The 26,270-nt window shown below is 46.0% G+C and overlaps 2 protein-coding genes and 2 pseudogenes across 2 annotated transcripts; 2 read left to right on the plus strand and 2 right to left on the minus strand.

Annotated features, from left to right (window-relative positions):
• The first annotated feature begins 269 nt into the window (after positions 1-269).
• LOC123142503 (thiosulfate sulfurtransferase 18) lies at positions 270-3,517 on the plus strand. The gene is made up of 5 exons (XM_044561394.1): positions 270-500; positions 2,530-2,761; positions 2,876-2,946; positions 3,052-3,105; positions 3,233-3,517. Exons 1-5 carry the CDS (start codon positions 270-272, stop codon positions 3,317-3,319), a joined length of 675 nt encoding a protein of 224 aa, XP_044417329.1. The 3' UTR covers positions 3,320-3,517.
• A 1,196-nt stretch (positions 3,518-4,713) lies between these two features.
• Positions 4,714-13,083, minus strand: LOC123142505 (leucine-rich repeat receptor protein kinase MSP1-like; annotated as a pseudogene).
• Positions 13,084-17,580: 4,497 nt separating this feature from the next.
• On the minus strand, positions 17,581-20,518 carry LOC123143884 (receptor-like protein 2; annotated as a pseudogene).
• Positions 20,519-20,584: 66 nt separating this feature from the next.
• On the plus strand, positions 20,585-25,399 carry LOC123143885 (uncharacterized). The gene is made up of 3 exons (XM_044562881.1): positions 20,585-22,174; positions 22,371-22,566; positions 24,489-25,399. Exons 1-3 carry the CDS (start codon positions 22,106-22,108, stop codon positions 24,566-24,568), a joined length of 345 nt encoding a protein of 114 aa, XP_044418816.1. The 5' UTR covers positions 20,585-22,105; the 3' UTR covers positions 24,569-25,399.
• The last annotated feature ends 871 nt before the right edge of the window (positions 25,400-26,270 follow it).

The raw sequence follows: 26,270 nt of genomic DNA on the forward strand, positions 1-26,270 counted from the left end.
ACCACTCTACGACTAATTTTCTTCGAAAACCACCCAGTCTGACAATTGCCCGATTCAACCAGTTTAAACCCGTCTATGATAGAGATGGCCCACATGTAAGCGCTGATGTGGTATAGTAGTCAAACTTTGTTAGATTGACCAGTAAGTTGGGCGTTGTGACGTGCAGACCCACATGTCAGCATCAATCTTTTCTCCCTCAAGACAGTTTTTCTTTAGGCCATTTCCTCGAGCATGTTGTAACTTGTATACATGACGGAGCATGAGCTGCCATGGCCCCTGTCGAAGGAGGAGAGGAAGGGCACCAGAGTGCGGACGAGCGTGAGCAGTCGCAGCCGCGAGCAGCACTGGTCGTGCACGGGCTAGTGGATGGTGAGCACGACGGTCTTGATGTGCGCGGTGGCCATGTACTGTGTGTGGTGGCCATGTCCCTGGCCCGCACCTCCGCGACACCCGACGACGCGCATAGGGCTGACCGCGAGCCCGTCGAGGTGACCTCGATGGTGAGGTGGTGGACAGGTTGGCGCCCACCGAGACGCCGGAGATGAAAGTCCGGGCGAAGCAAGCTGACCCTGCGAGGCACTGGTCGGCGCTGGCGCCGAGCTCGGCCTGGCCGCACAGCCAGGAGGGGAAAGTCGTGCCATCCTTGATGGCTGCGGGCAGGCGGTGTTGCATGGGCAACACGGCGGTCGGGAGCTCGATGGCCGCGCGGAGGAGAACGGGTGTAAGGTCTGCTAGGCGAAGGAGCCGAGGCAGTAGTCGCCGCCATGGAAGTACACCAGCATCGGGAGCTTGCCACTGCCGCCACCGACACCGACCTATAGACACGGACGCGCCGTAGATTGGGAATTCCAAGGAAGAGGCTAGAGTTGACATATGAGTCCCACACGTCATAACAATCATTATAGCGGTCAATCTAGCGGAGTTGACTACTCTGGCACGTCAGTGCTTATGAGTGGGCCCAACCTGTCATAAACTGGTTTAAAACGCCTAATCGGGCAATTGTCTGGTTTGGCAGTTTTTTTGCAAAAAAAATAGTTGTAGAGTGGTAGAAATCTTCAACAATTTTTTCTTAAGTGATAGTTTTTCGGAAGGGCCAGTCGAATTGCGGTAGCTTTTTGTTAAATACTCCATTCATGAGGAACATGGACATATGATAACCAGTTGTACTGAACAAAGTTGAACTGATCAGAACTAATCTGCCACGAGGAACAGAGAACTTCCCATCCAGCCATCAAAGATGCTTTCCCAAGTATCCAATTAGCGGGACCAATCAACAGACTGTAATCTAGAGGCACAACCAGGGACCCGGAGATATTCCAGTATCATCATAACTTCACTTTTCAAGAAGTTATTTTTGAGCCTCATCATAGCATCAAACAAATAGAGGATTAGTTTCATATGGACAACTGAGTCATATCTCGCAAAGTTCATGCTGAGTACATATGCAATTGGGTAAATATAATTACCAAGACAGAAACTCTGTGATAAAATCGCCTCCCAGAACTCCACCACTCCACAACCCCACTAAAGGATGCTTCATGGGAGAGACTATCTGGTGCACCGGTGGGCGCCTGACTCCAATTTGTACCTTCTAAAGTTCACACAGACACAATGTAAATCTATGTTCCGCGGTGTTAGAAAATTCTAGTCCAAAATTAAAATATAACTCAAAAGCAAAACAAAAAAAAAGTGTGTAATCAATGGTGATAAGCCAAATCTGAAGCCCAACTTACATTAGCTACTATTTCATATCGAATTTTCCTTTCTATCCACCACATTTGCTATGAATTTTCATTAAATTTTTATGTTATGTTCGATACAAGTGTTATCTATGTCCTAATATTCCGTCACCTCCAAATAAGTCACACCACTGCACATGGTCATGGCTTACCACCACCTCTTCGCACTTGTCGTGGGCGTTTGCCGCGTTGTAGACCTAGTGGATGGCCGACAACCTCATGTGTCCTAGCAAATGGGTTGGCTGAAGAAGGTGACGGTGTTGGACATCAATGACAACCGCCTCCTAGGTGTTGTATGTGCGGCGGTATAAAGTCAAATGGTATTCCGAACTGGGAACAACTCAGGTGGTTAGGTTTCTTGTGGTGCAACTAGTCCACTCATGATTTTTCTTGTGGTGACTTCATAAATTTCAAGAATTGCCTGCTTAGTCTCTCGAGGGTGCTATGTGCGCCTCTACGTTTGTATTATGTTTTAAGAAAATAAATAAATGATATTTGCAATGAAAGGAATAAAAGAAAATTGCTTAATCAAAAGAAAAGTCAACTCAATCCATCCTTGCAACACATGCATGCATGTTGCTCTGCTGACAACTCAGGCTTGACAAAGCATCTTCAGCATTGCTCTATTTTCTTCTATACACTTGTGGCCGTTGGTACTTAACTAAGCAATGACGACATATGAACTAAACTAAGCCGGGAGAAGACTTTCGGCACGAATATCCCGATCAATCCTGCGCTGACCCTGCCAATGTACAATATAAAGAGGGATAATGAGAAGCAAGATCATTAGTTCAGCAGGGCAACGTCATACACCGTCTCCCAATCATCGTCAATGGCGTCTGCCGGAAAGGAGGAGCAGGTCAGTGCTACCCCGACCGTGGACGCTGGCCAAGCGCGAGCGCTCCTGAGCTCCGGCGGCGGAGGTCACGCGTATCTGGACGTCAGGCTGCCGGTGGACTTCGACAAGGACCATGCCGCCGGCGCCGTCAACGTCCCCTACTACCTCGCTGTCACTCCCCAGGGTTAGCTGCTTAACCTGCCAATCCCTTGCCTTGATCAGCAAAGATTTAGCCTTCCCTTAATTAGATATATCGTTGACACCAGTGTTTTTCCTCCCCCTTTATGTTTATCTCAAGGCAAGGAGAAGAACCCAAAATTCTTGGAGGAAGTAGGTGCGCGCTATGGGAAGGAACAACACTTGGTTGTGGTAATTAACAAAAACTCGTGACCGTTTGATCATCTCCCTCATTACAGTAGCCACACTAGATGTAATTGTTTTTGCGTGTTTTAATATAATTTTGTGCCCTCGTAGGCTTGCCGCACTGGCGTGAGATCCAAGCTTGCGACTGCGGACCTCGTAAACGCGGTAATTAAGGCCTGCCCAACCCGGTCAATTCTTGCTCAATCTAGCTTGAACTGCAAAAACGTCTTATATTTAGTTTCAGCCTTTCAGGGGTAGTAGTATCTTACTTGTGAGGTGGGTGTACGTACAGGGGTATAAGAACGCGAGGAGCCTGCAAGGTGGCTACGTTGCCTTCCTCCAGAGCGCAGCCGCGGATCAGCAGCCAGCACCTCAGTAGTTGCGAACTTGACTCATGCATGATCAAAGCGGAATAAATTTGGAACTTTTTTACATGTGCCCACCATGTTTTCCTTTTTGAACTCTTCACCATGTTCATGATGATGTAAAGATACAGGAGTTGTGTGTATGAATGGGAATCTGTCACCAGTTCAATGGGCCGGGGTTGGGGCATATATGTCCGCAGATTTGCGCTTGAGGATGTTTTTCACATTGTGTTCCATTGATGATTGATTGTTGTCTCCCACCCTGTTTTTGTTCAGCCTTTGGCCTGAACTGATTTGTTCCTTCAGTCTTTACTCTAAATATTGAGAGTTTACTTCAGATTTTACACTGAAAATTCAGAGTCCTCTCTGGTGGGATAGTTTCTCCAGTGCTTTTTAGACAAAAAAAACCTAATGATTTTCACTATCTTGTTCATCTTTGATTCACAGGATTTGTAAAATACACAAAAATGAAGTGATATGTCATCTTCAATACTATTATAAGATTAATATATGCGTTTGATTGTCTGTTGGAAAAAGCGTATGATTTTTCGCATGAGGTTGGACTGGATGAATTTTTTTCTACAAAAACTACTACAGATAAATTATAAGGAAAAGATTCCTTTTTTTTAGAAACAGGAAAAATTCCTATGAATTGCAATCCTACGAATCAAATAACCCACGTGAACAAAATACTAAGAATTAAAATCCTCCAGAATTTATTTATAATTCCTTGAATCAAAGAAGTGGGCTTCCCTTTTTTTTTAAAGAAGCGGGCTTGCAAATCCTATCACGTGACCTATTTATCCTCTCAGATTTGGGCCATTGAGAAAATCCGAGCCCAACCTGTTTTCTCTACTTTTGTGGTCGGGGGGGATCGGACCGGCAGGAGCAGGCTCCAGCCCATACGCCACATTCCGATCGGTGGCGCTGCTCTTCCGCCCAGCGCCTCTCCGCGCAGTCCGGCGGCCGCATCGCCTCCCGGCTCCCGCGAAAGCTATCCAAGACGACGGCGAGAAGCAGCCATTCCCGTGTTCATCTCCCAGTTCACCACTCCCGTTCAGCACGGCAGCTCGCAAACCCTAGCGAATCTCCCGATCTGCGGCCACCCGGCGCGTGCCGGCGGCCGGAATTGAACAGCGATTAATCTCGGGAAGCTTACGAACCGGCGGCTGGCGGCCGGTGTTAGCGCATATGCTTCGACAATCTACGTCTCGGAGGTAATCCGCCCAATAGTTGTGTTTTTCTTGGTAAACTTGGGTTACAGGAATTCCACCAGCGTTCTTGCTTAATTTTGGGGATATTTGATCATTTTCAACTTTTTCAGTAGTTGTTTTTTGGAGGACCAGTTTGTTATATCTGCAGCCATCTAGGTGGTCGCTAGGTTGCCATCTTTGTATTCCGATCAAATTGTGCATTTTGTACACCTCCTAACAACTTAACAAGCCAGCTAGATAGAAATACAAACATTATGGACCTTTATTATTCATCAGCAAGCTAACAATATATAACTTTAAAAGATTCTACTAATATATTATTAGTACGACACGGTTGAGGTGGATACAAAGATGTGAACAACTGAGGCATGTTCACCTCTATCTGTTGCATATAGACCATATTACAGTTGAACTGGGCTTAGCCAAAATATCTGAATAATACTAACTGGTCATATAGCACCCCTACCCCAAAGAAAAGACCAAATGATATCGCAAAGATGACCTTCATGCTGTATTCTCTTGCAGAGATGATGTACTTGGGAGCTTCTTCAGCCGAACTGCAACCCCTAATAAGCAGAGAGCCGCACAGCTTCGGGTTTCCGTCAAAACTAGAAGTTGGAAACGTGCTCAGCTGGCCTGTTGTTGGAATAGGTCCTCCTAGGTCATTGTTAGACATGTTGAACTCCGAAAGGAAGTGAAGGGTCTCAAATGCCGCAGGAATTTCACCAGTCAGATGGTTATTAGACAAATCTAGGATCTGCAGGTTCGTTAGGTTGCAGATTGATTGTGGTATCTCTCCATAAAAGTTGTTGAAACTCAAGTCCAGGCAAAGGAGTGCTTTCAGATGACCAATCTCTTGGGGGATTGTACCGGTGAGTTTATTCTTACCGAGTTTCAGCACTTTTGGCCAATCACTGCCCATGCGGTACTGAAATGATGGGTACACATAAAAAATTGGTAGATCAACGAGGTTTGGGTCCAAATATATGGCAGCATTGTCTGATTTTAGCATTGGCATCTCCATCAAGGTGATTGGGATTGTCCCAGTAAGGCTGTTGTTTGATACATCCAGACTGAAGAGGTAATTTAGTGAGTTGATCCAGCTTGGCATCGTTCCAGTGAGTCGATTACTGTGTAATTGTAGTATCTTCAAATTTGTGAGCTTTGATAACCAAATAGGTATCCTTCCAGTCAACGAACACCAGTCCATGGTAAGAAGTTGAAGATTCTGAAAACCATCAATGGTTTCATCTTGTGGCATGGCCTCATTCATGAAGTTTGTGCCAATAACCAGGGCGCTGATATTCCTGCAGCTCTTAAGGGCATGCAAAGCTTTTGTGATATTTGTAAAGGAGTTTCTACTAATTGATAGGAAGGACAGGTGCTTCAGATTGCCAATTCTTGATGAGATTTCACCACGGAAATGGTTCTCTGACAGCCGCAGTGCTGTCAAATTGCTGCATGAGTAAATGCTTTCTGGAATTATACCACTGAGATTGTTCCTCAGGAGATCTAAACTTTTTAGATTCTGTAGGGCAGCGAAGTTTACCTTCCCCAGATCTCCACTGAAGTTGTTGAACTTCAGATCAATGATTTTGAGATTTGTACAGTTGCCCAGTGTTGATGGCAACTCCCCAGACATGTCATTGCTACCAAAATGCAGCTCCTCCAGCCTCTTGAGCAGACCTATCGACTGTGGAATCTTGCCACTGAAGTGATTCCCTTCAAGGTCAAGAGTAGCTAGATTACTGAGTTTGACTATATGTGCTCCATCAAGTTCTCCTTGTAAACCATTGTTGGGGAAGGAGAGGTACTCCAGCGAGGTAGCGCAGAAGGTATCAACAGGGAGAATCCCACTTAGGTTGTTGTTGCCAGCCTTGAGCACTTTGAGCTTGGAACAATTACCCAACGTGTTTGGTATGTCACCACTCAATTGGTTGTAACAGAGGTCAAGCAAAGCTAAATATGGCGACCCAAGGCAGAGAGAAGGTGGTATGTTCCCAGTGAAGCTGTTATTGCTGGCGTTGAGCGCGATCAGACTGTTCATCACCTTCCATGTGGCTGATGGAAATTGCGAGCTGAACTGGTTGCTTGAGATGTTGAGTACCTGCAGAGGCCGGTTGGTGGTAACCAAGGACGGAAACTCAGGCAGCGGTCCGTTGAGCCGACTGAAGCTGACATCGAGGACGATGATGCTTCCAGAGAACACGAGCTCCGCTGGTAGACCACCGGAGAATGAGTTGTGCGAGAGGTTAACACGCAGCAGGCTGGTGAGGTTGGCGAGGAACGGTGAGATGGGCCCTTCAAGTCCTTTAGACTCCAGGGAGACCCCAGTGACGGCCCCATCTCCATTGCAGGAGATGCCTTCCCACTCGCAGCAGTCTGTGCCGCTGTTGTGCCAGGACGTGGCGATGCCACCATCACGCGACAGTCCGGCAAGGAACTGGAGGAGGTTGCGCTTCTCCTGTTCGGTGCATGCAGTGGCGGGAGAGGCTAAGAAGAGCAGCAGGAACAGCTGCAGCACGACCGGGTGAACGGTGAATGAGCACATTGGTTAGTGTTTCTTCCCCCCTTCTTGTTTTGCTGTTGCTTGAAGAATGCATGCAGTGCTGGTACTAGCTATCATCTAGCAGTGGATTTATTTGCGCATCAGAGCGACTGAACACCATTCATAAGATTCCATATTTCTTGTCATGGGTGTACCTCAGTGCACGGGGCCACGATCGGTCGGTACACTAAAAGACAGTGACACTAGCATAGGAAAGCAACATCTGTGCCTACCCATTATAGCTATAATAAAACCATGTAAACTACTCCCTCCGTCTCATAATGTAAGCTGTTTTTTGACACTAGTGTAGTGTCAAAAAACGGCTTACATTATGAGACGGAGGGAGTAGTTTATAAAGCTATCACTTAGTTATGGATGGATTAGTAGCTACTTATTAGTCCAAAATTTTCAAGTAGCAAGAAATCAATCTATTATTTCACTGCCCCAAGTTTCATGTTTAAGTGTAAATGCCTGAAGAGAGTAAGGTTAAGTACTAGTTTAGTCATCTTGCCTGACCTATTCATTGCATTGCTGCTCAAGAGTGCATGTTGTCCAGGGCCCAGGGGTGGTGGTCTCCTCTACAGACTTACTACCGCATGTTTATGGCATGAGCGAGTGAGGCCCTAGGGGGCATGAACCTAGTTTTTGGCCCAGGGGGTACGAACCTAAATTTGTCCCAGGTGGTACCAACCTAAATTTGGAAACATGATTCATGTATGGGAGATATTCTGCTCGATAATTATTATGTGAGGTCATTTTCCGCCAGCTGTATGAATTAATACCCAACATTTCAGTTTGAAAACTGCTTTATGGTTGTGTTTTTTCTCATGCTTCCTGTTACTAGTTTCCCAGAAATCTTATTTACTCATTTCCTTGGGAGAGGTCCTGGAACAAAAGCAGAATCAAAGGCACATATGCATCATCCATTAATGTATATATTTCAGATGCATAAAGAGTGCCTGTGGATTATTCATCTGTTCATTTGTGGGAATGAAGCTTTGAGCTTCAACTCCCTATGTCTGTTTTTCCTCTTGTCATTTCCCTTTTTGGACACACACACAAAAAAAAAAACAGCATGTAGATGTCTGCACATGAGATAGACATTCCTGCTTTCACTACTCGGTAGCTCCAGTTCACCTGTTCAACAACTGTTCTTGATCAAGTCCTTTTTAGGACATTGTAATGACAATTCCTTTTTTTTAAATTTGCTTCATGCACTGCCAACCTCTCTTGCTAGCTAATTCTTTTCAGGCAGCTAATTTGGCGTCAGATGCCGTTTGCAGCAATATTGTTGTCATGTTTTTCCATTATTATTTCTGTACATAGACAATTTTTGTTGCCAAAGCTGCTCCTCTTCATTGTTTTGATTGATTCGTGCCCATATTTGCCCTACCAGCCAAAATTTTGGCAAGAGACGGTGAGACGCACCCTTCAAGTCCTCTAAATGCCAGGGAGACTTAAGTGACAGACCTGTCTTCTTCATTGCAGGCGATGCCTTCCCACTCGTAGCAGGCCGTGCTGTTGTCACGCCACGACATGGCGAGGCCGCCATCTCACGACAGCCCAGAAAAGGAAACGGAGGAGGTTGCGCTTCTCCTGCTCAGTGCATGCGGTGGCGGGAGAGGCAAAGAGGAGCAGCAGGAACAGCTGCAGCACAACCGGAGGAAAAGTGAGTGAATGCATTGGTTGGTACCCCCCCCCCCCCCCCCCCCCCGTCCCTTTTTGTTTTGCTGTTGCTTGAAGAATGCATGCAGTGCTGGTGCTAGCTATCATCTAGTAGTGGATTTATTTGCAAATTAAACCTAATGAACACCACTCATAAGATTCCCTATTTCATGTTGTGGGCGCACCTTAGGGCCCTGGGCCACGGTTGGTCGATACACAAGACAGCGACACTAGCATAGGAAAGCAACATCCGTGCCTATCAATTAGCTGCAGTAAAAGGCTATAAAATAGTTTATAAATCTGTCATTTAGTTATGGATGGATTAAATAGTCACCGATTAGTCCAAAACTTTCAAGTAGCAAGAAGCCAATCTATTATCTCACTGCCCCAAGGTTCATGTTTAAGTGTAATATAGCTGAAGAACATATTGGAAGGTTAATTAGCTTGCTCATCTTTCCCGGCCTATTCATGGCATTGCTGCTCAATAATACATAGATATAGGTGGTGGTCTTTGGTTACAGACTTACAGCACTAGTTTTGTTTACCTCAAGTGACAGGCTGGCATTTGGTAGGCAGGCCCAAAGGGGGCACCAACCTACCAATGGTTGTATTTTTCCCATGGTTCATGTCTATGGTGGATATTCTGCTCATAATTATTATGTGGGTTCATTTCCCACCAGCTCTTTGACTCTTTGTAGCTGATGAAACATATCCATGATTTCAGTTTGAAAAATTCCTTAATGGTTCTTTTTTCCGACTTGTAGCTAATGAATAAATATCCATGATTTCAGCTTGAAAAACCGCTTCATGGTTTTGTTTTTCTCATGCTTCCTGTCAGTTCCTCAGAAATCATATTAATGTCATTTCCTTTGGGAGAAGTCCTGGAACAAAAGCAGAATTAAAGGTACATATCACATATGCATCATCCATCAATGTAATATTTTAGTGGGCTAGACCACTGGAGGCTGGTGGTGCTGCCACAGTGGGCTGCATGTGCACATTTGATCTGAGGATGGCGTGGGCCGTTGGATGGGCCATTTTCGTTGTCTTATAGGGGCTGAAGAGGCACAGCTTTGTTTCCCTTGAGAGTGTCTTCTCTCTCTGATGTTGGTCTATGCATGACGACCTAGGCATCTACGCAACGGGCAGTGCCTCACAGTGATAATACTGCGGCGAAGTCAAAATCCTCGGGTCATGATCACAACCTTGTAAAACACGGTAATTAAGGCCTTATTCTGCGATGCTAATATATATGGGATTTTTTGTGATTGTAATATGTTTGATTGAATAGGTTGACATCTTAAATAGAGTGCAAAATCACAGGAAATTATTTTGGATCCTGGGCTCCATGGAGCCCGTATTTTTCTTTTTACAAAAAGCATATTTGATTTCAAAAAATTCTGAAAAAAATACACATGAACCTAGGGATATATATTACATCTCCGTAAACTTTCATGATGAAAGACGTCCTGGTTTTGTTTTTTTATACAGCTCACACCAAAATGTATTTGAGCATGAAACTTTACAAGAATGTACTCCCTTTGTAAACTAATATAAGATTTTCATGTGTATTTGTTTTCAGAATTTTTTAAAATTTAAAATATGATTTTCGAAATTTTAAAAAACAGGGCTCTATGAAGCTTGGGAGCAAGAAATCCACTCGCAAAATCACATGCTTTTACAGTTCTCTTTTATATCAACAGTATCAATGTTAACATGTGAAAAAAGTGATATTGAGGGTCAGAGAGTGAGAGTGTCAACAGAATTCTATTTTCTCATATATCAGTTATGGTAGCCAAACGTACTTTGCACGTACACACATACCTAGTCGATGCGAAGACAATGGCGTCTTCTGGGAATCTTCCATCCATTGAATCTTCCAAACTCTATGGCTATTTCATTCTATATGAAAAATCCGGTAAGCCATGTTCCATATGGATAAGATATGGAAAAATGAGAAAAAAGAGCTATGGGTAAAAAAGGGAAAAGTGCTTATTTGCAGAAAGCAACAGGATCCAGAAACATGATACGTCAAGGTACATACTGACCAAACTACTTTACATGTTGAACCTTTCAGAAACATGCATTCGGGAACAACATGTGCATGCAGCTTGGTTTGCCAGCAAGATTCAACCAATACATTATTAAGACCCATTGCACATAAATACAAAGATGTGAACATATCTGGATACTGGATCAGATTACAGTAAAGTGGGCTTAGCCGCCTAGCCAAAATATTTAAATAATACTGACTGGTCATATAGCACTGCTACCAAAAAAACACACAAAATGCAATCACAAAGATGACCTTATCGATGTATTCTTTTGCAGATGTGATGTAGATGGGGGCTGCTTCAACCGAACCACAATGGTTAATAAGCACAGAGCCGCACAGCTTTGGGTTCCCACCAAAACTAGAATTTTGAAATGTGCTCAGCTGGCCTCTTGTTGGAATAGGTCCTTCTAGGTTGTTGTTTGATATGTTGAATTGCGAAAGGAAGTGAAGGTTCTCCAGTGCTGCAGGGATTGCACCCGCCAGATGATTATTGGACAGATCTAGCCTCTGCAGGTTTGTGAGGTTACAGATTGATTGTGGGATCTCTCCATAAAAGTTGTTGGAACTCAAGTTCAGGTAAAGGAGGGCTTTCAGCTGACCGATCTCTCGTGGGATCATGCCTGTGAAATTATTTTTACTGAGATTCAGCTCTTTGGCCGAAGCACTGCCTATATGATATTGAAGTTGTGTCGGAGCCGCACCATAAATAAGTAGACCAAGGTCAATGAGGCATGGGTCCAAATACATGCCAGTCCTATCTGATTTTAACAGTGGCATCTGCATCAAGGTGACTGGGATTTCCCCAGTAAGACTGTTGTTAGATACGTCCAGACGAAAGAGGTGGTTTAGGGAGTTGATCCAGCTTGGCATTGGTCCAGTGAGTTGATTATTAGATAATAGTAGTATCTTCAGACTTGTGAGCTTTGACAACCAAGTAGGTATCCTTCCAGTCAAGGAACACTTGCACATGGAGAGAAACTGAAGATTCTGAAAACCGTCAATGATTTCATCTTGTGGCATAGCCTCATTCATGAAGTTTCTGCTAATAAGCAGTATGCTGATGTTCCTACAGCTCTCAAGGGCATGCAAAGTTTTTGTGATGTTCGTGAAAGAGTTTCTAACAAGTGACAGGAAGGATATGTGCTTCAGATTGCCTATTCTCAGTGAGATCTCACCATGGAAATGGTTGCCCGACAACCGCAGAGCAGTCAAATTGCTGCATGAGTAAATGCTTTCTGGAACTATCCCACTGAGATTATTCTTAATGAGATCTAAACTTTTTAGATTCTGTAGGGTGGCGAAGTTTACCTTGTCTAGGTCTCCACTGAAGTTGTTGAACTTCAGATCAATGGTTTTGAGATTTTTGCAGTTGCTCAGAGTTTATGGCAGCGCCCCAGACATGTTATTGTTACCCAAATGGAGCTCCTCCAGCCTTGTGAGCTGACCTATGGACTCTGGAATCTTGCCACTGATGTGGTTCCCTCCAAGGTCAAGAGTACGAATATTACTGAGTTTGACTATGTGTGCTCCATCAAGTTCTCCTTGTAATCCATTGTTGGGGAAGGAGAGGTACTCTAGCGAGGCAGCGTGGACGATTTCAACAGGGAGAGTCCCACTGAGGTTGTTATGGCCCACCTTGAGCACTTTGAGCTTGGAGCAATCACCTAGTGCAGTGGGAATATTGCCACTCAATTGGTTGTAACAGAGGTCAAGCAATACCAAATATGGCGAGCCAAGGCAGAGAGAAGACGATATGTTCCCGGTGAAGCTGTTATTGCTGGCGTTGAGTGCAATCAGATTTTTCATCACCTTCCATGTGGCTGATGGAAATTTTGAGCTGAACTGGTTGCTTGAGATGGTGAGTACCTGCAGAGGCCGGTTGGTGGTAACCAAGTACGGCAGGTTGGGCAGCGGTCCGTTGAGCTGGTTGAAGCTGACGTCAAGGATGATGATGCTTCCGGAGGACATGAGCTCTGGCAAAAGGCCACCAGAGAAGGAGTTGTACGAGAGATTGACATGTAGCAGGCTGGTGAGGTCGGCCAGGGATGGCGAGATGCACCCTTCAAGTCCTTTAGATCCCAGGGAGACCTCAGTAACGGCCCCATCTTCATTGCAGATGACGCCTTCCCACTTGCAGCAGTTCGTCCCGTTGTCGCGCCATGACGTGGCGAGGCCGCCATCTCGCGACAGCCCGGCTAGGAACTGGAGCAGATTATGCTTCTCCTGCTCGGTGCATGCGGTGGCGGGAGAGGCCAAGATGTGCAGCACAACTGGAGGAACGGTGATGGAAGGCATTGACCGGTGTTTGTTCTCCTCCTTGTTTTTCTGTTGCTTGAAGAATGCACACAGTGCTGGTACTAGCTATCATTTAACAGGGGCTTTTATTTGCACATCAGAGCTACTGAACACCATTCATAAGATTCCTTATTTCATGTCATGGGTGCAGCTTAGTGTCCTGGGCCACAGTCGGTTGGTGCACAAATGCAATCAATCAGCTATCTCCTCGCCCCTTGAAGTTATGTTTACGTGGTTGAAGAATATATTTGAGAGTGATGTTAATTACACCAGGGGTGATACGGGCGGAACCCTAAAACTGCCGCTAGCGTCTCCCCTTCGCCGCCGCCGGAGGATGCAGCCGGGCTAAGCCCGTGGCGCGGATGGCGGAGGTGGCGTTCCTTTCCTTGTGGCGCAATGGGCGATCCCTGCTCCGAGACTATGGCTTGGCTTGCTCAGGGGCGGTGACGTTGACGGCTGTGCTCCAAGACCAGGGAGTGTGGAGCCACACAAGGCATGTCGGCTCCAGATCTGGTGGCTGGGTGTGTCCAGGACTCTGTCCCTGGCCGGCGTAGATGTTTAGTTCTCCGGACGAAAGTCTTGCTGGATGCCGATGCTGACAACACCTGCCAAGGAGTTCTGACACCTCTCCCTTCCTTGATGTATTGTCTCCCAGTGAAAACCAAGATCCGCCTTGCCAGCTCGACGATGGCGACGCCTTTGGCATTGTTACTTTGGTGAATCATCATTTTGGAGACTTGACCTCTCGGAGGGAGCATGTTTGTGGTGTCGTGGCTGGAGCCATCAGTGGTGCGGCGTCTGCGATGTTGTGTTCGTCTGGGACTGGCGGTGGTGGGCAATTGGAGCACTCCTGACTTGTGGATGCCGTCGGGCGAGTACGGTTGGTCATCGTCGGGCGAGTACGGTTGGTCATCCTCTTGGGATTGGAGCGGCACTTGTCCGGTTCTCTTTAGACATGCCTTCTCTCACCGGCGTCATGAGCGCGACTGATGATGTATGATGATGTCGCGTTCGTCGGCAATGTGCTTTCTGTCTGTGTTGTGTTCTCAGGCCTTTTTTCATTCTCGTATATCTTGTGGTACTTTAGACCTAGTTTAGCTAGGTGTGGTGTGCCTTTGCGCAGGTTTTCGCCCGATTTTCCTCAAATAAACCGAGCAGTTTCAGCCACCGGCTTCTTCTGCAATGGAGTCTTAGCAGCTCTCCCGCTAACTTTTCATAAAAAAAAGGTTACTAGTTTTGCTCATCATGACTAACCTATTTATTGCGTTGCTGCCCAATAGTACATATAGCTATATAGGTGGTGGCCTTCGATTACACTAATAGTGCTGTTTATGGCATAAGCTAGTAGTGGCAGGCTGGTATTGATAGCCTGGCTAGTTTTGGGCCTGCTGAGTCTTACAGGGAATTTGCTCACCCTACTGTTGGTATACATGGGTATGATATGTATGGACCGTACCCAAATATACTAGTTCTCCTGGGCTGGATTTCTTCTGATAAATAGTGCAGAATGGTACCATTTACACCACCTGATTTGCTTCCCATACTTTAATGCAGTGGCGAGTTAGATTCTGGAAATCAGAGTCAAATGGTCAATCAGAGAGGTGCATCATGTTTAGTCTTAAAATTCCGAATTATTTCTTGGTTGTTTCTTGCATGATGGGAACATTTTCAGTTTGGTGTCTTCTTTGCAAATCATGTTTCAGCCTTATAGTGTTCCGGTTTTCCTTTGTGCTCACAGCTCACTGTTGGTACTACTCTCCTCTCAATCTATGCTTCAGCCTGATAGTGTTCCGGTTTTCCTTCGTGCTCACAACTCACTGTTAGTATGTATAGTTCTTGTTACCATACTTAAATTTCTCTATTTTGCTATCACTTTAGGTACCGCTTTCATTTCTCAATTTGGTGAGATGTAAAGTAGTGGTTTTAATTGATCTTCAACACTGAAATTATTAACTCCATGTACGATTTATAAATGCTTTACTTTTGATATCTTCATGTGAAATCATTTTTTTCATTGCCAGATTCTGTTTACTTGTTTTTCTTGTCATAAATAAGGGAAGTCTTTTTCTATTCGCTACCTCTATATATTAGCTCATAAATTTCTCTTTTACATCAGAGTGAAGAAAAAGAAGCAATTTTCTCCACCATCGATTATCTAAGTCCATTATGAAACTGAGGGTATGTCTAGCCAAAGAGTCTCGATAAGCATAATTGATATAAGAGTACACCTAGTCCAAAGAACACACCAAATGCAATGGCAAACATGACATTGTAGCCTTGTTCCGTGGAGCCTTTAGGCACTTCTACTGAATGGCAGTTGTGAATGAGCATAGAGGCACATAGCTTCAGGTTTCCATTGAAGCTCGTGCTCGGAAAGGTATCGAACTGGCCTCCATGTGGAATAGACCCTTCCAGGTCACTATTGGAAATGTGGAATCTAGAAAGGAAGTGTAGATTATTCAGTGCACCTGGAATTGTACCAGTGAGATGATTGTTTGACAGATCTAGCACCTCCAGGTTTGTGAGATTAGAGATTGCTTGTGGGATCTCTCCAGACAATCTGTTGAAGCCCAAGATGAGTGACACAAGTGCCTTTACCTGTCCAATCTCTGGGGGTATCACACCCGTTAAGTTGTTGCCTAGATTCATCAATGCTGGGAATGCACCTAGAGTGTAGTATTGAGGTGAAGGACCGCTGTAAGTAGGCAGCTCAGAGCCCTTTGGGTCTAAACTTGTCGTGATTGTATCTGATCTGAGCATTGGCATCTCCATCAAGCCTGCTGGAATCTCCCCCGTGAGGCCGTTGTTTGATAGGTCTATGTAGAATAGGAAGTTTAAGGTGCTGATCCAAACTGGAATAGGCCTGGTTAGCTCATTATTAAACAAGAATAACATCTCCAGATCTTTGAAATTTGGTATCCAAAGAGGTATCTTCCCAAACAACTGGCCATCTTCCATGGCAAGGACCTTAATATCCTCGAAACCATCAATTGCTTCATCCCCTGGTATTTCCTCACTTCTGAAGTTGCTCCCAATAAGCAAGGTGGTGAGATTACTAGAACTCTTGAGGATCTGAAGTGCACTCTTAATATTTGTGAAATAGTTTCCAGCAAGTGATAGGACGCTTAGGGACTTCAGGTGACGCGCTCTGGGCGAGAGCTGGCCATGTAACTTACTGAAAGGTAGCTGTAACACAGTCAGTTTGTCGCACAGGTAGATACTCTCTGGGATTTTGCCAGTGAAGTTGTCATTTGAAGACTGAATTGCTAGAGTGTCAGTCACATAGGAAGTGGACACTTCCTGAACCCAATCATGCTGCAATGTGGATATGGCCTGCACTGCAAACAAATGTCCCACTCTGGATAAAGAATCTGCTGCGCCATTCTCCACACCCTTGTATATGATCTGAAATTGCAAACCCACCAGTTTGGACATTGCTTTGCGTTGCATATCAGCTGTCAGTGTTTGGTCATGCAAATTACAGAGACTTCTATGGTCTGTCAGGATTTGAAAAGGGCCACATTGCAAATATTGGCGCCACTTATCCACAGCCATAGTCACTGCCAGAAATTCCTTTTCGTAGATCAAAAGCTTGCTGTTAAGGATTCCCAAAGCCTTACTCGTATATGCAATGGGATGGCTATTCTGCATCAACACTGCACCCACTCCTTGTGTCGCAAGCGTCTGTTTCGACAGTAATAATGGGCACAGTGAAATCAGGTAAAGCTAAGACAGCGGTTTGCAGCATAGCTTGTTTCAAAGCAAGAAACGCGTGCATTGCTTGTTCATTCCAGTAAAATCCCTTCTTAGTAAGCAGTTGTGACAGGGGCTTCGAGATCAGTCCATAATGTTTCACAAATTTGTGATTATAACATGTAGCAGGGGTTGGTGTCTCTTCTGACAGCTCCAAAGCAACAACTGTGTCATCTAACATTACTTCGCCTAATTCTCCCACCTCGATGGTAAGCAACTGGCCTGATCTCTTACACTGATGTTCCTTTGAGTATTTATCACCACATTTGAAACAGGGACCATTGGCATGTCAGATATCTCTTAATTGACATTCTTTGTTAAAATCGTCATCGCCTTGACGACGAGGCTATTCAGTGCGTGTCACTGCCGGCGCGATTGTCGCTCCTGCAATACTTAGTGGATGTTTTGTAGTTGCTGGTGGTCGACTGCGAGGACGCTGATGTTCTGCCTCTTCTTCCTGAATTTTTGCCAAAGCCGCAGCTCAAGTAACACTAGTTGGAGCTTGCAGTCTAACACAAACTGAGTAACAAACCAACGAGTGCTCATCGCCGGATCTACAGAGAGAGCAAATGGTACATACACTCCTCAAACCGAGCCCTGTAGTCTGTGACTAACGCAGTTTCTGTTAACTGAAGACTTTGGTCATCTGGCCACATACTCGTCCTGACCAAATTCAGTCACCACTGCTCCCATGAACTCATCCCAATTGGCACCCCGATGCAGACGCTTGTATGCTTGGAACCAAAGCACTGCCAACCCATCCAAGTATAGTGTCGTCGTGCTTACCCAGTGATGTTCCGGCACATCATACATCTAACATCTCGAAACATGTCAGGCGTTGATCTATCCACAGGAGAGGGGTCACACCATGAAATCGAGGGAAATCATGTCGTGGCTGCCGCAGATGATACTCCTCATGCTCGATTGTGGTGTGGCAGGTGGGGCTTTCCTCCAGCTCATGAGGCGAGGAAGGGCGCGGTGTGGTAGCCTGCCGGTTGCTGCTGCGAGGTATGTAGCAGCGGCGGCGCGGTTCCCTTGTCGGCTTGTGGCGGGGCGGTAGGCTGTGTGATAGTGAACGGCGAGGCAGTCAACTTGCCATTGTCGTGGACGAGGTGCTTGATGCTGTTCATCTCGTCGCCAAATTCCTCTACCTTGCGTAGGTTGTGCACCTCATCGAAGACCGCCTTGATGTCGGTGCCCACGGTTGCGAACCGCGTCAGGATCTCGTTCAGGGTCGCCTGAACCTTCTCCATCATTCACAGTGGCAATACTGTGGCGAAGTCAAAGTCGTCGGGTCATGATCGCGACCTTGTAAAACACGGCAATTAAGGCCTGATTCTACGATGCTATCTAGGGTCTTAAATTTTTGCTGTGATTGTGCTAGAACTTGGTTTGCTCAACAATATTAAACTTCTTAAGATTCAACTAATACATTATTAAGACCCATTGCACATAGATACAGAGATGTGAACAACATAACTGGATACTGGACCATTGCATACTGGATCAGATTACACTGAAGTGGGCTTAGCCGCTTAGCCAAAATATCTAAATAATACTAACTGGTCATATAGCACTCCTACCCCAAAGAACACACCAAAGGCTGTCACAAAAATGACCTTACTGCTGCATTTTTTTGCAGAAATGATGGAGATGGGAGCCGCTTCAACCGAACTACAATGGTTAATAAGCATAGGGCCACACAGCTTTGGGTTCCCATTAAAACTAGAAGCTTGAAATGTGCTCAGCTGGCCTGTTGTTGGAATAGGTCCTTCTAGGTCATTGTTAGAAATGGTGAACTCTGAAAGGAAGTGAAGGATCTCCAATGCTGCAGGAATTTCACCAGTCAGATGGTTATTAGACAAATCTAACCTCTGAAGGTTAGTGAGGTTGCCGATTGATTGTGGGATCTCTCCATAGAAGTTGTTGGAACTCAAGTTCAGGTAAAGGAGTGCTTTCAGCTGACCAATCTCTTGTGGGATCACACCTGTGAATTTATTGTTACCGAGATTCAGCACTTTGCACCAATCACTGTTTATGCGGTATTGAAGTTTTGATGCATCCACAGCATAAATAAGTAGATCAAGGTCAACGAGACTTGGGTCCAAATAGATGGCAGGCTTATCTGATTTTAGCATTGCCATCTCCATCAAGGTGACTGGGATTTTCCCAGAAAGACTGTTGTTTGATACGTCCAGATGGAAGAGGTTGTTTAGGGAGTTGATCCAGCTTGGCATTGGTCCAGTAAGTTGATTTTTAGATAATACTAGTACCTTCAGCCTTGTGAGCTTTGATAACCAAGTAGGTATCCTCCCAGTCAATGAACACTGGTGCATGGCGAGAAACTGAAGATTCTGAAAACCGTCAATGCTTTCATCTTGTGGCATGGCCTCATTCATAAAGTTTCTGCCAATAAGCAGAGTGCTGATGTTCCTGCAGCTCTTAAGAGCATGCAAAGCTTTTGTGATATTCGTAAAGGAGTTTCTACTAAGTGATACGAAGGACAGGTGCTTCAGATTGCCTATTCTCAGGGAGATCTCACCATGGAAATGGTTGGCTGACAACCGCAGTGCAGTCAAATTGCTGCATGAGTAAATGCTTTCTGGAACTATGCCACCAAGATTATTCTCCATGAGATCTAAACTTTTTAGATTCTGTAGGGTGGCGAAGTTTACCTTCCCTAGATCTCCAGTGAAGTTGTTGATCTTCAGATCAATGGTTTTGAGATTTGTGCAGTTGCTCATAGTTGATATGGCAGCTCCCCAGACATGTTATTGCTGCCCAAATGGAGCTCCTCCAGCCTCCTGAGCTGACCTATGGACTCTGGGATGGCTCCACTAAAACTGTTCCCTCCAAGGTCAAGAGTAAGCAGACTACTGAGTTTGACCATGTGTGCTCCATCAAGTTCTCCTTGTAAACCACCATTGTTGGGGAAGGAGAGGTACTCTAGCGAGGTAGCGTGGAAGATTTCAACAGGCAGAATCCCACTTAGGTGATTGTTGCCAGCCTTGAGCACTTTAAGCTTGGTGCAATTACCCAGTGTGTTTGGGATGTCGCCACTCAATTGGTTGTAGGAGAGGTCAAGCAAAGCCAAAGACGGCGAGCCAACGCAAAGAGAAGACGGTATGTGCCCAGTGAAGCTGTTATTGCTGGTGTTGAGCGCGATAAGATTCTTCATCACCTTCCATGTGGCTGATGGAAATTCTGAGCCGAACTGGTTGCTTGAGATGTTGAGTACCTGCAGAGGCCGGTCAGTGGTAACCAAGGACGGAAGCTCGGGCAGTGGTCCGTTGAGCCGGCTGAAGCTGACATCGAGGACGATGATGCTTCTGGAGAAAATGAGCTCCGCCGGAAGACCACCGGAGAGCGAGTTGTGCGAGAGGTTGATGTGCAGCAGGCTGGTGAGGTTGGTGAGGAACGGAGAGATGGGCCCTTCAAGTCCTTTAGACTCCAGGGAGACCCCAGTGACGGCCCCATCTCCATTGCAGGAGATGCCTTCCCACTCGCAGCAGTCCGTGCCGTTATTACGCCAAGACGTGGCGAGGCCACCATCACTCGACAGCCCGGCAAGGAACTGGAGGAGGTTGCGCTTCTCCTGCTCGGTGCATGCAGTGGCGGGAGAGGCTAAGAAGAGCAGCAGGAACAGCTGCAGCACGACTGGAGGAACTGTGAATGAACACATTGGTTAGTGTTTCTTTCCCCTTCTTGTTTTGCTGTTGCTTGAAGAATGCATGTAGTGGTGGTACTAGCTATCATCTAGCAGTAGATTTATTTGGACATCAGAGCTACTGAAAACCATTCATAAGATTCCATATTTCTTGTCATGGGTGCACCTCAGTGCCCGGGGCCACGATCAGTCGGTGCACAAAGAGACAGTGACACTAGAATAGGAAAGCAACATCCGTGCCTACCCAATTATAGCTATATTAAAACCCAATAAACTAGTTTGTAAAGTTATCACTTAGTTATGGATGGATTAAATAGTTACTGATTAGTCCAAAATTTTCAAGTAGCAAAGAATCAATCTATTATCTCACTGCCCCAAGTTTCATGTTTAAGCGTAAATGCCTGAAGAGAGTAAGGTTAACTACTAGTTTAGTCATCTTGCTTGACCTATTCATTTTATTGCTCCTCAAGAGTGCATAGATATAGGTGGTTGTCTTGCTCTACAGACTTAGTACCGCATGTTTATGGCATGAGCTAGGGACAGCTGGCATTGGTACCCAGGGCCGAGGGGGTACCAACCTACTTTTTGGCCCAGGGGGTACCAACCTAAATTTTGAAACGTGTTTCATACTTTCATGTCTATGGGAGATATTCTGCTCCACACTTATTCTGTGAGGTCATTTTCCGCCAGCTGTATACCATGATTGATACCCATCATTTTCCGTTTGAAAACTGCTTTATGGTTGTGTGTTTTTTTTCTCATGCTTCTTGTTATTGGATTATTCCTCTGTTCTTTTGAGGCAAGAAGCTTTGTGCTTCAACTCCCTATATCCGGTTTTCGTCTTGTTATTTTCCTTTTCTTTTCTGGACAAAAAAACATGTGGTTGTCTGCATATGCGATAGACATTCCTGCTTTCACTACTCGGCAGCTGGAGTTCACCTGTTAAACAACTGTTCTTGATTAAGTCTTTTTTCAGGACATTGTAATGAAAATTCATTTTTTTAATTTGTTTCATGCACTGCCAACCATCAAATGACGTCAAAATTGCATTCCTGAAAGCAAGGTAATAACAAATCATCCTTGTTTTGTTGTTCAGTGCTTGTTTCATTGTGGACATACGTATTTACTATCACATATGGTGCAGATCTTGAATGACCTTTCTTTTGCAACTTCTCTTGACAATTAGATTTGATTTGTCTATGTAGGCTAATTAATGAAGGAAAACTAACTGATGCTCTTATTGTATCCTACTGCTGTTTGCGCAGTGGAGCGTCTGATAAATTACTTTGGTTGCCCATTGATCAAAGGGAATAAATAATAAGTCTAGGCACAGGACAACGTAACAATATGTGCTTGAGTGCTTACATCATACGTGATCATGTAATTCTATGACACAACCTGTTTAGTTCAGTTTCTCAAAACTTAGCTTTTACGATCTGGTCTACCATTTCTTGTTTGTTATTGTACAATCCCATCGCCCATTTGTGGTCATCTTCACTCGAATTTAGGGCGCATATTATTCTTAATTATATTGATACCTAGGTCCTTCTAGGTATCCATCATTTTTTAAATTTCTGCACCATTTTGTAACAGGTGCTACACATGAAGCAATCTCTGCAGCGGTATGGTCATATTATGAGTGCTGATGACCATTACACCAGATGGCAACAGGTGAGCCAATCGATGAATGTCATATGATTCCTCTCTTGCTAGCTAAAGGCAGCTAATTTGGCCTCAGATGCAGTTTGCAGCAATATTGTTGTCATGTTTTTCCGTTATTATTTTTGAATGTAGACAACTTTTGTTGCCAAAGCTGCTCCTCTTCATAGTTTTGATTGATTTGTGCCCATATTTGCCCTGTCTTCAGGCGATGCCTTCCCACTTGCAGCAGGCCGTGCTGTTGTCACGCCACGACATGGCGAGGCCGCCATATCGCGACAGCCCAGAAAGGAAACGGAGGAGGTTGCGCTTCTCCTGCTCGGTGCATGCGGTGGCAGGAGAGGCCAAGAAGAGCAGCAGGATCAGCTGCAGCACGACCGGAGGAATGGTGAATGAATGCATTGGTTGGTGCCCCCTCTCCCCCCTTTTGTTTTGATGTTGCTTGAAGAATGCATGCAGTGCTGGTGGTAGTTATCATCTAGTAGTGGATTTATTTGCACATCAGACCTACTGAACACCACACATAAGATTCCCTATTTCATGTCGTGGGCGCACCTTAGGACCCTGCGCCACGGTTGGTCGATACACAAAAGACAGCGACACTAGGATAGGAAAGCAACATCCCTATCAATTAGCTGTAGTAAAAGGCTAACTAGTTTATAATCTGTCATTTAGTTATGGATGGATCAAATAGTTCCCGATTAGTCCCAAATTTTCAAGTAGCAAGAAGCCAATCTATTATCTCGCTGCCCCAAGGTTCATGTTTAAGTGTAATAGTTGAAGAACATATTGGAAGGTCAATTACTAGTTTGCTCATCTTGCCCGTCCTATTCATGGCATTGCTGCTCAATAATACATAGATATAGGTGGTGGTCTTTGGTTACGGACTTACAGCACTAGTTTTGTTTACCGCAAGTGTCAGGCTGGCATTGGTAGGCAGGCCCAAAGGGGGTACCAACCTACTAATGGTCTTTGGTTACAGACTTACCACACTAGTTTTGTTTACCACGAGTGTCAGGCTGGCATTGGTAGGCAGGACCAAAGGGGGTACCAACCTACTAATTGTTGTATTTTTCCCATGGTTCATGTCTATGGTGGTATTCTGCTCATAATTATTATGTGGATTTCCCACCAGCTCTTTGACTCTTTGTAGCAGATGAATACATATCCATGATTTCAGTTTGAAAAATTGCTTCATGGTTCTGTTTTCTGACTTTTTGGAGCTAATGAATAAATATCCATGATTTCAGGTTGAAAAACCGCTTCATGGTTGTGTTTTTCTCATGCTTCCTGTTAGTTCCTCAGAAATCATATTAGTGTCATTTCCTTTGGGAGAAGTCTTGAACAAAAGCAGAATTAATGGTACATATCACATATGCATCATCCATCCATGTAATATTCCAGATGCACAAAGAATAGCCATGGATTATTCCCCTGTTCTTTTTGTGCATAGAAGCTTTGAGCTTCAACTTCCTGTGTCTGTTTTTCCTCTTGTTATTTTCGTTTTCTTTTTTGGACAGAAAAGTAGCATGTAGATGTCTTCCTATCCTGCTTTCACTACTTGGCAGTTCGAGTTCACCTGTTAAACAATTAGTCTTGATTATTTCCATTTCATTACATTGAAATTACATTTCATTTTTTTTTTACTTTGCTTCATGCACCGTCAACCTCTCATGCTAGGTAATTCTTTTCTGGCGACTAATTTGGCCTCAAATGCAGTCTGCAGAAGAATATTGTTGACATGTTTCTCCATTTTGATTTCTGAACATAGACAGTTTTGTTGCTAAAGCTGCTCCTTTTCATAGTTATGTTTGATTATACATGTATCTGCCAGACACAAATTCTTCTTGACAAATGGCACTTTTTCTGTTATATTTCACATTGCCGTGTCTTTCCCATGGATATGAACTCTTCTCTTCTTTTTCTATTTTTTTTACTATGGAACTGAAGTATTTTTTCCTGCTTGCGGGATCACCATTCTGTTTTTTGCGTGCCTTTTAATGTGCAAACTGTGTAAACAGTTCCTCCTCTTTGAAAACTAGTGTGGGTCAAAAGGTCTGTTTGGTTTGTGCCTTTGTCGTATCAAAAAGTTTGCTAGCCAGAATTTGGGTTGAGGTTTTACTTGCCAATCGATTGGCCAACATTGACTAGAAAATGCAATAAAGTTGGTTCCCATCCAACAAAGACCAACATGTTGATCATGGCAAAAAAAATTGTAGGGTACACTTTGGTCGCAATCCAAAGTTCCAAACATACCTTAACACTAGTTAGAACACACCATTCAGTTTTTAAAGCTGTTTAATTTACCCTTTCTTGACCAAAACAGGGTGGTTTTTGACGGTGCGCTATTACCTGGAGTGGCCCGTCGGGAGGCAAGCCGGATCATGGTCCGGCATTGGGGGCTAGTGGGTTTAGAGGGTTCTGCAGGCCTCTAACCGACACGCGGAGCCCTCCCGAGGAAAGTTTGGTGTCTTGGCTGAGGAGCCCCCCAGGTCGGTTTAGGATACTTGTAACCCTAGGCCTCGTTCTCCTTTATAAGGCAAAACCAAGGGATAGTTCAGGGCATCGATATCATTATCATCGTCTTGGTAGGTACACACACCCTATACTTGTAACCCCCTCACGCGAGGCATTTTCCATCATCAATTAAATCAAAGTAGGAGTAGGGTATTACCTCAACAATTACCGAAAAAGGCTTTCGCCCCGCTTTATATATAAAGCATCGACCACTAACATCCCGGTACAAACGCACGCCACCACAACACACGCACACAGACAAGGCAAGATACATAAGCGCTGAGCGCAGCAACACCACCTCAAACTACAAGAGCAGCCGGGTCCTCGACCGTGAACACGCCACCGCGAAGAGATGAAGCCGCATATGACGAACCGTGGGCTCCAAGGCGGTGCCTTCAGGAAGGATACGACACCGGAGCGCCGCCACCGCCCGACCCGAGAGTCAGAGTTTCCCCTAGAGCAACACGACGGGCAATGATGGCCGCGACGACGCCTTCAGGAAGGGAGCGAGCTTCGCCGTCGCCGGTCCGTCCGAAGATAGGACAGGTTTTCACCCCGGCCCAAACTCACCGCCACCGAACGCACACCCCGGCGACCATGCCGCCCACACGACCATGGTCACTGGGCAGGACCAAGGCACGGGTTTTTCCCATGAGCGCCACGACACCACCACCAGGGCCGCCACCCCGGCATCCAAGACCTTGACGCCACCTCACCAGTTACCCAACGCCACGCCACCTATAGAGACGGGTGGAAAGGTCCCGCCTTTCGCAACCCTGAGCTGCCCCCAACTGGCTGCCATCGGCCCGTCCTGCTGCCGGGCGCGAGACCAGCGCGGTCCTGCCGCCGGGCGCGAGACAGGCGCGGTCCTGCTGCCGGGCGCGAGACAGGCGCGGTCCTGCTGCCGAGCGCGAGATGGGCGTGGTCCTGCTGCCGGACGCGAGACGGGCGATGTACCACAGCTGAGAAAAGCCCAGTCCTTCGACGGAAGTGGTGCGTGGGCGACGGGGAGAGGCATCGAAGGCCGCCGCACGCCGCCTACGGACGAACTGACGCCGAGACATGTCAGCCGCCGTCGCAGCCGACATGCCAAGCTACCGTGGATCCCTCCACGGCCGGAGCAGCAGCCACACCAGGCCACTGCCCATCCCGCGCCGCCCGCCGGACTCCAGGCGTTGAGTTCGCCGAGCACGCAGCCACTAGATCGGCCAGCGCACCGGTCGCTCCACCTGCGCCGCCCCACACACCACCACACCTGCGCTGCCACCTCCACCACATACGCGCCGCCGCGCCCTGGCCAGAGCCGGCCAACACCCCGCCCCCCACACGGAGCAGCCGAGCTGCCAGCCGCCACGCCACCACCTGAGCCTGGCCGTCGGCCACCCCCAAGGGCATCCGCCGCCGCCACCTCCTAAATCTGGGCAGGGGCACACAGATCCGACACCAGCAAGAACCCCGCACACCCACCCCGGATCCGCCATGGGGGGAGGGCGGGAGGCACCGCTGGGACGCCAGGACGCCGAAGGGAAGGGGCCGAGCACGAGGGAGAGCCGACGACCGCCGCCGCCGCCGCCGAGGAGGACCGCGCCCC

Source organism: Triticum aestivum, chromosome 6D (genome assembly GCF_018294505.1).
Source record: "Triticum aestivum cultivar Chinese Spring chromosome 6D, IWGSC CS RefSeq v2.1, whole genome shotgun sequence".
Classification (NCBI taxonomy): Eukaryota; Viridiplantae; Streptophyta; class Magnoliopsida; order Poales; family Poaceae; genus Triticum; species Triticum aestivum.